The sequence below is a fragment of the Siniperca chuatsi genome, linkage group LG1 (assembly GCF_020085105.1).
Source record: "Siniperca chuatsi isolate FFG_IHB_CAS linkage group LG1, ASM2008510v1, whole genome shotgun sequence".
Lineage (NCBI taxonomy): Eukaryota > Metazoa > Chordata > Actinopteri > Centrarchiformes > Sinipercidae > Siniperca > Siniperca chuatsi.
In genome coordinates this window covers 3,130,025-3,143,806 of record NC_058042.1, presented here as the reverse complement: position 1 = coordinate 3,143,806, position 13,782 = coordinate 3,130,025, and the positions used below count along the sequence as shown (strand labels likewise).

Below are 13,782 nucleotides of genomic sequence, written 5' to 3'. Positions count from 1 at the left end.
TGTAGCGTTTGTTCATTTTGCTCTTTGTTCTTTTTATCAGTTTAATCACATTTGGTTTTTGATGCAGGTATTTATCATTTTCTTTGCCACTATTTCTTTCTTCCATTCATTCGTTTCATTGTTTTCTTTCTTCAGGTAACTGTGTTTTCAACGAGTTCAGCTGGCCTTGATGGCTATGGTTGCAAGTAATGATTATTTTCATTGCCGTTAATCTATTGATTTTTAAAACCATTAATCGAATCTTAAGTTTATAAATCCAAACATAATAATGACATAATGATAAGAGCCCAAGGTGACATCTAAATTTTAGCTGACTCACATGCTAAAAACCAGATACTTATGGGATATTTTCTTTACTGTTAAATGAAATAACGAAAAAGCAGCAAATCCTCACACCTGAGAAGCTGTTGCAAATGTCTGGTATTGACTTTAAGCAATTATCCAAAATGTGCAATTGTGTAAATGAGAGATTATTTTCCAGGAAGCAGCTCAGAGACTGTCTGCAGCCTGAGTAATTTCCGTATTTCCACCCTGGTGATGTGGATGGAGACCGTAGAAGGAAGCTTCTTCCCCTTAAGTGTTTGTGGATGCAGTGAAGCACAAGTTTCCACAACAGCTTCGTATTGTGAGTTGTCCTATCACCAGATCTGTGTGACTTTCTCAGCAGAGGTCTAAATTCTTTACACTGTACCACTTGAGTAAAGCTTCAACCTCGGCCCTGTATGCTCTTTCACCACGATTTGTAGCCATGCCCACTAGAGACATGTCATCTTCAAATTTCAACATTTTAACGGATTTTAAATCAGATATACAATCAGGAAGTAGAGTTCTAGAGTAAGAAGGTCTTCTTGACTTGAACATAGTGATATTTCATTCTTAATGTCATAAGTCTTCTGGTTAAGGTGACTTGAATGATATAGTCACTTACTTTCCCCTGTCATGACTGTAAAAACACCTGCAGGTAAGCTGCTTTCTTTACACACCATTCAGCACTGGTGCGCTTAAAGTTGCAAAATCGTTTTGGTTTTTTTTGGCCACAAGGAGCAGAATAAAGCCCAAACATTTCTCAGACACACAGCCCTCACATATTATCACCATGAAGTAGTTATGGTTAACGTGATGGCTAAGTGGTTTTCTGACCACCTGACAAATCTAAAGGACTGATTTCATGATTCCAGGCGTGTTGGAGGCGCTTTCTCCACACAACTCCAGTATTCACTCTCCTTTTAGCTCTGGTTCATCTCCACATACTCCTGGGAAAATATCTGAAAAAACAAACAAGTTTATCTATTACAACTAGGTACCTAACCATAATACCTTTTGACTACTGGGACAAGCATAACGGGTGCTGTTTAATGCCCCCTCTTCTGGTTTTTGGCTTTTCGCTCAGACATCATTTTATTTAAATGTTGACTTTATAATACTGATAATTTAGAAGGAACGTTTGCTGGCATGGAAGCCATTCAACAGTGCCATGTCATGAGTGGTGTAAAGAGGTTAACAGCTGCTACGTGTTCAGTTCAGTAAAAATGCCACTTTGAAGTGTCTCGAGTGGTAAATAGTTCTGATGTTTTATCTCCTGTGGGTTAAGTGTGTTGGATTCTGTCATTCCTGCTGCCTTTTTATGATAACTGCCTCACATTTGGAGAATGCATCGGTTTTTATACCTCAGTCACGTTTCGTGTGCTGAATCACTTTCCTAACAGCAGAAACCGCAGGTGGTGGTTAAATCTAGCGAGTTTGAAGTGTTGTGGGGAAAAGAAGAACAAGTTTAAATGCCTCAGAAGTGGACCCAAGCGCAAAGGCTTTTTTGTTATACAGTTAGTTATGAAAAGTGCTGCTCAGATCCAGTCTACTACTTAAAATTAGCATTGCATAATTACGTATGTGCTCTCAGAATAGCAGTGAGTATCTGCATATGGTGTGGGAGGGAGCTCTCTGGGTGTTGATTTCAGGAGGTGCCGCTTCCCCTCCTGGTCTGAAGTCTCAGTCGTGTTTCAGCTGGTCGTAGTCTCTGATCTGTCTGTCTCTCATCGCTGTCGTCATGACTAACGCCCCACGGCTGACACGCTTGTTAGCTCCATGGTTTAGCAGCTGGCCCAGGGTGTCTGCAAGTTTGATTTTAAATGGCCTAAATGAATCAGGAGGCCATTTTCACCACACAGTTCTTCTTAAATTCTGCATTTAACTATATTCAAGCAATTTTAAGACTTCAGTTTGGATGTTGTAATAATAAAGGTAAAGATATTTTATTGCTTTTCATGACTTGCAAAGCACCTTAAATGCCCAAAATGCTACCAGATCTTTAGAAAAAAATACTTTTTATCAAAAGCCCATGTGCACTTTAGATGGGACATTACTGTTAAGCATTTACACATACAAATGTTTCTACTGTTTTTATATTCAGCTGTCACAGACAAAATACACAAATGAAAAAGCCATTACCTGTTTTTACCTTTATCTCCAACACACAGCACAACAGACTGACATTATTTAAATTATACAGAAATGCTTTTGCTCAACATTGCACTGTATGTGAGGACATAGCTTTTTGTTCCAATGATTATTTTCTGCATGAAAATGTTTGGTTTTTATGTAAAAACAGGACAATACTTCTGATGTAAATCTATATTTCTGCCAAATCTTTATGTGTAGCAACAGAGATCATCCTTCAGGCCTGACGCAGTCAACATAATTGTTTTATAATATATATAATAACAGTTTTCAAGTAATTGTGAAGTTCTAAGCATTTATCTTTGCTGTCCGGTTTCAAAGTCCAGGTTGATCCCGGACAGCAGCTCTCCTCCACAGGAGCGGTTCAGCAGCTCTTTCAGGGCTTCATTCACGTCGTTGTTGAAGACGGTGGAGAAGTTGCAGTTGGGGTATCCTCCACCGCCTCCATCCATGGGAAATGAACCCATCACCTCTTGCACCCATTTCAGCTCATTGCTAAGCTCCAGACGCAGTGCATCGAAGTGGTTCTGTCTCTCCTGGTAGCGGCTGCTGATGGCGCTGAGGCCGGAGCTGAAAGTCTGCATGTCGTCCTGCAGGCTCCTCTTAAAGGCCTCCACCTTACGGAACTCATAGCGGATCTGCGAGAGCTCGTGGCGCACACCTTCACTCTCCTCCTTGTACCAGGCCTCCTTTTCATTGTATATGGAGACCATGGCATCGATATCTTCTTGCAGAGAGTCATGGGCCGCTGCCAGGCTAACGAACGAGCTCTCCATCTGGTCAATGTCCTCCACCACCTGGGCAAACCGCTCAAAGTTTACATATGTGTTGTTGGGTGGCATGCTTGAGTGGGACTTGATAGTGTACTCCCTCAGGCGCTTGGTCTTCAGCTGGCGCCGCTCCCGTTTCTTTGGCTCCTGGGCTTTATTTTCCTCCTTGTGCTCATTGGACTTTAGGGTGTAAAGAAAGGATAGTTAGTAACTGTTGTCCAAAGAGGGAAGAGCAGGCACAGATACAGAGAGCTCATGCAACTATGTTAGTGCATCAGGTAGGCTTGGGTTAAAGGTGCATTACAAACCACAGATCATTCTTTCCTCTAACATATCATGTGCAAAACACAGAGGGAAATTACCAATGATAACATGATGCAGTGAAAACAGTCCACAATGGTTTCAGATGTCCAAAATGACTTGCTTCCATGTCAGAGCCGCGAGGTGGCCAGCGGTGGTCATTGCCACCATAAACTAAAGGGTGGCCACCCGACAGACCATTTGGGTTTGAGTTTGTTTATTTGCACAGGTTACAGTCAAACAAATGACACAAATAACAATGAAAAGTATGTGCAGGGAGAGAAAAATAGCCCCAGCTCTCGGAACAACTTTTCACTTTTCTCTAACATGGCTGCGGAACCTTTCCTGCCATCCGCTAACTTTTCATTAGCGTCATTCATTAGCACTCTTCTTTGCACCAACAATAAGTTAAAATTAACATATTTGTTTGTCCACAAGCACAACGACACAGTAGACATTTTGTGGTGTTTCAGTCTGAATTCTGCTCGGATAAAGATTCTTTTGGCACATAATGACTGCATAAAAATACATTTAAAAATAAAAAAAGTTTTCACTTTACCTTGATCCATGGGTGATTAAGAGCATCTTGAATTGTTAATCTTTTCCTGTAAGAGAACAAAAAATGTCCAAACAATGTTACCAAACTACCATAATCACAGAAGGGTTATGTGATTCAGGACAGCATTACAAAATGAAGTCAGAGATAAACTAACTTTCTTGTACTGACACAAGTTTGCCCTGAGGAAAATGTCATTCACTACGTTCTGCTTGAGCTCTTACTTCTTATCCTTCTCCAACAACTGGCTGATGAATTTCTTGGCCAGCTCACTGGTGTGACAGAAGAACTCCTCATCAAACTCATAATTTATGGCTGAAATGTTCCCCAGTGTGTCCTGTTTGGTCTCCCCCAGAAAAGGTGATGCACCACTCAGCCTGGAACAAAACATAAAAGGACGAGCAGTTCATCATCCTGTTTGAAGGAAGCTGCAGTATAATGTATCGTATACTATAAGGGACATTATGTTATGTGTGGTTCACTTGCAGGATGTAGGTGATGACCCCAATGCTCCACATGTCTGCTTCTAATCCCAGTGGCTCGTAGTTGACAATCTCCGGTGCTTAAAAGGCAAACGGATGAGAAGCAAAATGCATCGCTGTTAAAGTAGCTGAAAAATCAGCAGTCTCTTGTTGAGTTTGACTACCATTACCAGTCCAGCTTACTTTTTTTTATCACAGCATTTCTCAAGTCCCTACCTCTAAACATCAATATCACAAATTCTGGATCTTTTTACACAGACCCATGCCTCTGGTTTTCATTGTTTTGCACCCAAATCGAGTGGAAAATCACAGTTTGTGTAAATTTGTTTAGATTTTAGGTCCCTTTAATGATCATATCAGAAAGCAAATGGACTCAGCTGCAACTTAGCGGTTCATGTTGATTTCTGTGCCTCTTGACTGTAACTAAATGTACTGTAAGTTATGTTTTCTAAAGCTCAGGTGACATTCCTGCAACCTTTTTTTTCCATTTTGTCTGACTGTATGTCGGCGGGTGTATCGGGGTGGAGGATTTCGATTTGTTTTTTATTGTTTCTTGGATGTGTTTATTGTATATACTTCAAAAGGTAAAATATATAATAATAAGAAAAAAAAGTAACAAATGAACTCGTCTCACCTACAAACTCAGGTGTTCCAAAGATGTTTTTGAACTCAACCCCAGCTTCAATCTTGTGGGCAAGACCGAAATCAATGAGTTTGATTCTCGGCAGCGGCACGTTCTTGTCCAGTAGCATTATGTTTTCAGGCTGCAGATGAGAGAGAGACATTTACTCAAATGTTTGAGAGCCACCTACCTAAATACCAAATATGACAACTACAAATGACATTATGTATTATATCGTCATCCTCCCGGTAAGACCAGGGGGAAACCATCACTGTAGAACTTTCCAGCAGGTGTCACTATTTGTTTTGCGTATGTATATTACAAGTGATAGATGTTATCATTACGTCCTGGGGTATTTGAAGAAATAAGTGTGTATATTTACCATCTTATTCTAAATGTAGACACATTTATGTCATATATCTTACTAGGTTACAGATATGTTTTATTATCGTTCCTAGTCACCAGATTGTGTATCTGTATATGTGAAGTTAGTCAGTGCGCAAGCGCCACCTAGGTTCATTTTTCATTCTGTTGTTGATCAGGGCTGGCACGCTTGCCGGTGAGTGTCTGTAAACTGGCATTGCTAGTAATTCAGATTAAGAATTAATGTCTCATGGTTGTGTAATTTCATTAGTTAATTCTGATGTTTGTTTTGTGTTTTCATTGCAGGTTTACAACCTAGCAACTTAATTGATTTGTTAATTGACGAGCTAAATGTTACACATAACTAGCTTGTGGATCCTTATTGTGTATGTGTGCACAATAAAACTCAAAAAGTGGCTCGAGTTGTGTCCGCCGTGCTTGTCCTGAAACCCTTCCAGTGGGGAGTTTATTGAGCTATAGCAGGTAGCTTAGTAAATAACTGGACAATCACACTTCTACTGGAAAAACAAAACATCCAAAATCCACTCCACTTTACAAAAAAATGAACCGGGGGGGTCTAGATGCGCTCTTTTTTCTCCACTACTATCTGGCAAACTGATTACAGTACCTTGTTAAATGGATCCACTCTAACAACTCTTGGATTAAATTAGAACAAGCAGAATGCAACAACTTCAACATTTCTGATTTACCCTTCAAACATCAAACACCACAACTGCTTCAAACCCCCTAATTTCCTTAACTCTGACAGGCTGATGGAAACATCTTGAAACTAGCAAATCACAAATGACTCCTTGCATGCACACCCCACTCTGGCACAACCCCGACAACAGGCCAGTTACCTCCTACAGGTCTGGGGGCAGCCTAAGGCAGGAGAGAGCAAAGAAGGCAAGGACGAAACAAGAAGAAAAACAAAAAGGAAAACCAAACAAATCAAAACAAAGTAGAACCAAAATAGATAAATAAATGGCTAAAAGAAAGGGAGAATAAATATATCCTTACACACATAACTCCCATACACACATACACATAGTACAATAAGAAAATCTAAATGTGTCTTTTAAATTTTGCTCAGGTACTTCCTGTTAGTTACTTAAGCTTATTCGTATTTCTATCCTTTTTTTGTTGTTGTTTCTCTTTCCTGCCTTGTCGTGTCTCATGTGTCTTCCTGTTAATCACTTGTCTTGCACTATAAATAAACACCCGAAAAACACCAACAAACACCAAACAAAGGAATGAAAAATAAACAAAATACCTCATTTGCAAATTGAAACCACATGCCATGTTTTGCTGTTTCTTAAACAGTAAGAATCGAGTATTAAGTCTTAAGACCATTACCGGTATTTGCAGATTTTGTTTGTTGTTGTTTGTTGGCATATTAGTGTTGGCATGTTAGTTACATGTCATTCAAACAGTTGGTAGATGTGCAGTCAATAGGCAGAAATATAAAAAGAGATGTCTAATGGTTCTATGTCCTTTTTATTTTGATATTAAAATCACAAAAATGGTCAACTAAAAGCTTAAACTGTGATAATAGTCTAATGGATTTCTGGGAAAAGCCTTACAAACAATGCTGAATCATTCTGAGTAATGAACTCTGAATGAAACGAGCTTTTGTCGCTTGGACAAAATGTCACGGCTAAATTTACTGAATTCATGAGGCCACCATGCATTACAGTGTGACCCTTTCGCTTCGACATGGCTCAGAAATGTGACAATGTCCTAAAACAGAATGTTGCATGTCTTGTTCGGACAAACCTTGAGGTCAAAGTGGGCTATTTTTCTGGCGTGGAGGTAGTTCACCCCCTCGAGGATTTGCTTGATGAACTGGGTGGCCTCTTCCTCGCTCAGAGACTCCTTCTGAGCCAGGAAATCAAACAGCTCCCCTCCGGAGACGCTGGAACACAGGCACTCATCATAAATCAGTGCAGAGTAAAAGTGGAACATTTTTTAGACTTTCTTAATCAGCATAACAATAAGTGGAAACGTGGTAGGGGCACTCAATAGGCCGACATGAAACACTGTGACATGGACACAAATTAAACTTAATTAATGTTTATTGTCATTATATGTAATTCAGTTAAATCCTCAACATATAGTTTTCAGACCACACTGATTCACATTCATCGTCTATCATCTTGTTCCAGCTCTTCATTGAAGCTATATGATGTTATGACTCCATGTTCATTAGGGTTATATGGAACCTGCTGGGGATCCATTTGGTATTTAAAAAAAAAAAAGATATTGATGTGGAAACCAATGTGCACGGATTAATAAACCAAGTGCATTTCATGAAACCGTGACCATTCGTTAAATGAAATGGTGCGCGTGGCTCAATAAACTGTTAAAAATGACAAAAATACAGTTTTTCAGCAGTCAGTATAGATGTGTTCAAATGATCAAACCTCTGATACTGACCTCTGACCTTCACAATAAGAAGGGTTGAAAGCTCACATTGGAGAGGAATTGTATAATGGCTAACATGCTGTGACTTGCTTACATTATTTTCAGGCCATTAAGCGCCTCATACAGGACTTTATGGCATTTTCAGTATTTTTCTGACCTCAGTTATTAGACTCAGTTAGCTGGTATGCCGTTTAAACAATGCAATACTTAAAACTTTTTGGATTTCAGAATTATTATTATTATATTATGTTATTTATTCGGATGCTTACAAGTATACTGCAAACTGTGCACTCATTCAGCAGTCCATGCACACGGTTTTAATAATCCACGTGCACAGTTCATTACTGTGATCCAAGCGTACGTGTTGCTAAACTGAATGCACATTTTAGCAATCTGTGCGTATTTCCACGCTAATATTCTCTTCTGCTATATGAACCCCAGGGGGGCTGCGCCCTTCCAACAAATAAATAAATATTACACATGTCTTGTGCATCATTTTATGCATATTTCCCCAAAATTCAGCACATCTGGTGTGTTGTGAAATCTGCAATTCTCGCAGTTACCAAAAGAACTATATACATGACCTGATCAGTGTTCGAGACTATATTTGACAACTGACTAACACACATTACAGTATATAATCTTTCAGAACTGGCAATATGACTCAGAAAACAAACTGAGATGCAGCCCATGTCTTTGCGTTGGACACGTCGGCTGCTCAGTTGTTTATCTCTGTCCTCGTCTCCAGCTCTTCCCCCAGGCCAATGCATTTTTCTCCGTCCATCCACCCTCAGACTTTCTCACCGGTCCCAGTCACCTGACTCCTACATCCACCTGCTCACTTGTTCCTCATTCCCCAATTACCCCCCACAGTATTTATACCAGCCCATCTCCACCTGCAATGTCGCTTTGTTCCTTTGCTCTCCAGCCTCTTCGACCTGAACCTGAACCCGAATCTCTGCCTGCCTGCCTGCCCCGCTCCTGGCTAACCTGTGGATTGTCACTCACAGCTCCAGGATGAGCACCACATCAGTGCGGTTCTCGTAGACGTCGTGCAGCGTGACGATGTTGGGGTGCTGAATCTGCTGCAGGATGTCCACCTCCCGCTCGATCTCCTCCCGCCGCACTCCTCGAGAGCTGGCCATGCTCTGCCGTTTCTTGATGAACTTGGCAGCAAATTCCAGACCTGTGCTTTTCTCTCGGCATTGCTTTACGATGGCAAACTGCCCACTGAAACACAGAGGAGCAATCACAATTCTCATGAAAAAACGATTCTTGTACTTTAAATGAGCAGTTCTGTCTTTCAGACCTACTATTACACAACCCCCAACCTCCACCTCACCATCAGGAAGCTCAGCGAGCTCAGTCAACCACCTGCTGGCTTTACTCCACCACTACCAGCAGCTTCTAGACTCCAGGGGATCCTGTCCAGATCTCCTGTCTTCATATGAACCTAAACCTGATGAAGATGACTCACCAGGGCTTAATTTGTGCTGGATCCTCCCACAGGATCCGGGACCTCCCAGATTGGGACCCGCACCTATTTGATTGGCTCTGGCACCTCCTTTGTCACTATCAAAAGCAGTAAATAGATTTTGTGTAATATTTAATGTTATCGGTTCTGTCATTCTTTTATTTCCCATTGAAGTTACTCGTAAATCGCTTGTTTGCCTATTTTGGATGCATTTTAAATCAGAAGAGAGAGAGTTCAGGTCACGCAACAAGGAGGAAACTGGTAAAATGTCAAAAAGACAATCACATGTGTTGAGCAAGTGGGCGTTTGCGCTGTGAAATGGTGAAATGATACGGCTAAATTAAATTAGGGGGTGCGTGTGTCGGTGCAGCGAGTACTGAGCGGAGGAGATCGACGTCCCCCTGCTGATTTTGATTATTGTGAATGCTCTGATTAATATATACTGCTTTGTTTGTGATGACAGTTTTGTTTAGTTTTAACATCTCTGTGCTCTGGGACTTCCTGATTTACAAATTCAGCACTGTGCTTCACATCAGTGGACTCTTCCTTTGTTGCTGACCGCAATACATGTTGTTATTAGGGCTGCAACTACTGATTATTTTCAGAATCAGGTTTGATGCCAAGTAGGTTTTCACATACAAGGAATTTGCCTTGGTGTATTGGTGCATAACAATAAACAACAAGTACTGCAAAAGTTTAGCATAAATAAATTAGAAATTTACAATAAAAATATGAAAAATACATTAAAAATATGTAAAATATATATAAATGAAAAGAGCTGTAGAGTGTTTAAAACGATGAGGATGGAATGTGCAAGTGTTCACAGTATAAAGCATAATCAATTAATCTGCCAATAATTTTCTCAGTTAATCAATTAAACGTTTGGCCTATACAACATCAGGAAACAGTGGGACATGCCATCACAGTTTCCTAGAGCCCAAGATGATGTCATCAAATGTTTTATTTTGAGAATATTTGGATTTTTTTACTTAAAAAATGACTTGAATTACTTCAAAATAGTTGCCAGTCAAACGACTAATTGATTAATTGACTAGTTGTTGCAGCTCTACTTGTTATTTCCGGTTGATCTGTCCTTACTGAATTTAGCCCCGCATCCCGTACTGGACGTTGTTCTGGAGCGAGTGACGAGTATTTAGCCCTCAGTGTAAAAGGTGTATTTCTTTTTCTTTGAGTGGATCTTGTCTGAGCTCACAGACCATTCAACGTACGACTTCTAACTTCATACAGAGACATATGAACGCTCTCCATCGTCTGACTTGAGGTCAGCAGCAAACGCTAAACTAAACAGTCCCTTTAACAACGGTTGAAGGGTCACGTTACACTGAGGACTCTGTGTAATGAGGACTTGTCTTCAGTGATGATTCATTTTGGCACTATTAGGACTACAAGTACCTGGGAGTACACTTGGATAACAAACTGGACTGGTCCAAGAACACTCAAGCTGTTTACAGGAAGGGCCAGAGCCGCCTCTATTTTCTGAGGAGGCTGAGGTCCTTCAACATCTGCCGGACGATGCTGAGGATGTTTTACGAGTCTGTGGTGGCCGGTGCTGTCCTGTATGCTGTTGCATGCTGGGGCAGCAGGCTGAGGGCAGCGGACGCTAACAGGCTCAACAAACTGACCCGTAAGGCCGGTGACATTGTGGGGGTGGAGCTGAACTCTCTGGCGGTGGTGTCAGAGAGGAGGACGCTGGCCAGACTACACGCCATCTTGGACAGCGTCTCCCACCCGCTCCAGGACGTGCTGGTCAAACAAAGGAGCGCCTTCAGCGGAAGACTCATCCCCCCACAATGCACCACAGAGCGCCACAGGAAGTCATTCCTGCCTGTGGCCATCAGACTCTTTAACTCCTCCCTCTAAGTGTCAGTCTGTATGACCCGAAGTCACTAAACTGGACATTGATCATTAACATCTCCGCCATAATTGAATAATTGTGCAATATTCTGTGTACTACTCCTGTGCAATATTAGTTTTCCCATGTTAGTTTTTCTTATTTATTGTTATTGATATTATATACCTCTATTACTCTCGACAGTACATGCACCTCCGCTTATTACTTATTACTTATTTTATTACATTGTATTATTATACTGTACTATCATCATCAACCGGTAAACCCTCTTGGTACTTGACACTTAGTTTATCTTATACTTATACCGACCTGGTACTTAATTTATTTTCTGACCTGTTTTTATAGTGTATCTTATCGTTTGCTAGTACTTCTCCTGTGTGCACTGACGTAAAGGCGAGATGCTGTAACAAAGAGTTTCCCTACGGGGATCAATAAAGTATTTCTGATTCTGATTCTGATTTTGATATTTTGCAAAGTACACAGATCGGCCTGATGGGGGCGCTTCAATCAACATTGAACATTTCAAACTTTAAAAATCACAACTGCTCCACTACTGGTCCATTTTGATGGGAAATTGAAAGGATGTCTCTTGACTGGCTCAAGGCAAACGGGACGGTGATACAGTTACCCTGTTGAGTTATTTACTGAGTCCCTGAATGCTTACTGTGCACCCCGCAGCAACGCAGTGCTACAGGGCTGTGGTGGGATTGTGATTCAGTTTTGTCACTCAGATGTTCCCACCACTTCACTCTATTTATAGCGTGCGCAAAGTGACAAGCCTGGCACTCACAGATACTCACACATCCCAATACAAGCAAACACTTCACGTCAGTTGCTGGGTTTGGCGTGGTTAATTCAAAATCCAAAGGTTGCATGACTGTACAGCTGCATCTACTTTTTTTCTGGTTCGCTTGAATGGTTTGTAAGCTAACACTCATCTGCAGCCAGTCTGGGAGTAGATATAGCCACGGCTAAAGATAGAAGACTCCTTTAAAAAGCAGCTTGACGTGCACAACAGTTGTCTCCACGTGACGACGCACAGCAACAAAACTAGGCCTGAAACACAAGCTAGTTTAGTTTCCTTTTCCTTTTTCTATTATAAAAGCACACTACTGAGTTTATCGCAGGTGCAGGGGACATTTGCAGCATGCAGTTAATGATTCGGTGTAATTTCCATGTTATTATACCACAGCAATAACTGCCTGGTGCACTGACCTACATGCTTGTTAGTGCCCTTGAGCGAAGCAACCTCTGTCTTATTATGAAATGTATGTGGAGTTCTTCTTCTGTAAACATTGTTATTTCAAATAACTCTCACTAACTCTACACCAACACTGAAATCAGGGTTAAGTTTTTCTTCATGATGATTAAAGTTGTTGCCTGTATATCAGTATTACTGATGTCTGACTCACTGTTCCTGATAAAGTACAATACTGAAACAATATGGTAGTTATGTAAAGAAATGCCATAATGAGGCTTTTAATTCTTTTCTGTTCTTTCACTTAACTTAATCTGACTTTCGCATAAATAAATGAATAAATACATAAATAAATCAAATGCACAGAGTTACAGTATGGTTCGAGTTTTTAGTTGTAGTTCAGTTTCTAGTTTTATTTATTATTATTCCTTATCCACCTCTTTTAGTGTTGTTTTGTGGTTCTTATGTGTGATTTGGCTGCTGTAATTTCTCTTCTGGGATTAATAAAGTAATCTATCTATCTATCTTAATGCCAAGTTTCTGTAATGTACCATACATTTTCACATTTCACCTGACATGTATGAAAGTGTCGATCAGTTATTTGGACCCTGATCTACATCAAACATCTCACCATTATTCATTAAATTAGATTTTTTTAAAAACAGATGCAAATAATGCACACTTATTGCACCACGGAGAAGTAAATGAGTAGAGATAGTAGCATGGCTGTACCTTCCCAACTCTTCACCAATTTCATAGAAATCCTCCACTTTCTGTTGTTTGAATAAATCCATGGTGTTTGGGATAAAACTTCTGGTTAATCTCTCTTTACCTGCAATAACAGACCACAGTTATTTTATTATCTGGGAAAATGTTTCCACAATAGCTGATACAACAAGCCAGTTATAGAGAATATGATTGCAGTCGGAACAGTCGCACACCTTGGCTTAGTGGACACTGTCTAAAGTGAGAAACTATTGCTGTGAATGTCACCGGTCATAAACAACACACTAACAGTATAGCATCATTGAATAAAACATGTCTTACCGTGTTAAAAACTCCACCGTCCATGTCCTCCTCCTGTCCCGTGTGTGTCTCCAGTGACCGTGTCCCGACACATTCCGGTCACGGGGAGAGCGTCATGCCGAGCTTCATTCAGAAAACTACCAATTTAATGTGGCATTGCTTATAACTGCATGAAGTTAGCAGATTTTTTTTTTTTTTTAAAGAAAACTTACCCTATTATTATAATGAAACGTTAGAGTC

At 40.5% G+C, this 13,782-nt stretch overlaps 1 protein-coding gene across 2 annotated transcripts; it reads right to left on the bottom strand.

The window, feature by feature from the left end:
* Nucleotides 1-2,208: 2,208 nt before the first annotated feature.
* dapk2a (death-associated protein kinase 2a) lies at nt 2,209-13,740 on the bottom strand. 2 transcript variants are annotated; one of them, XM_044204186.1, is made up of 9 exons: nt 13,564-13,740; nt 13,249-13,348; nt 8,980-9,201; nt 7,324-7,462; nt 5,197-5,326; nt 4,567-4,642; nt 4,305-4,457; nt 4,084-4,129; nt 2,210-3,404 (listed from the first exon to the last, which is right to left on the bottom strand). In XM_044204186.1, exons 2-9 carry the CDS (start codon nt 13,308-13,310, stop codon nt 2,751-2,753), a joined length of 1,482 nt encoding a protein of 493 aa, XP_044060121.1. In that variant the 5' UTR covers nt 13,311-13,348; nt 13,564-13,740; the 3' UTR covers nt 2,210-2,750. The 2 variants fall into 2 exon arrangements, with proteins under 2 accessions (XP_044060130.1, XP_044060121.1); XM_044204195.1 differs by lacking the exon at nt 13,249-13,348 and having other exon boundaries at nt 2,209-3,404; nt 13,564-13,641.
* Between the last annotated feature and the right edge of the window lie 42 nt (nt 13,741-13,782).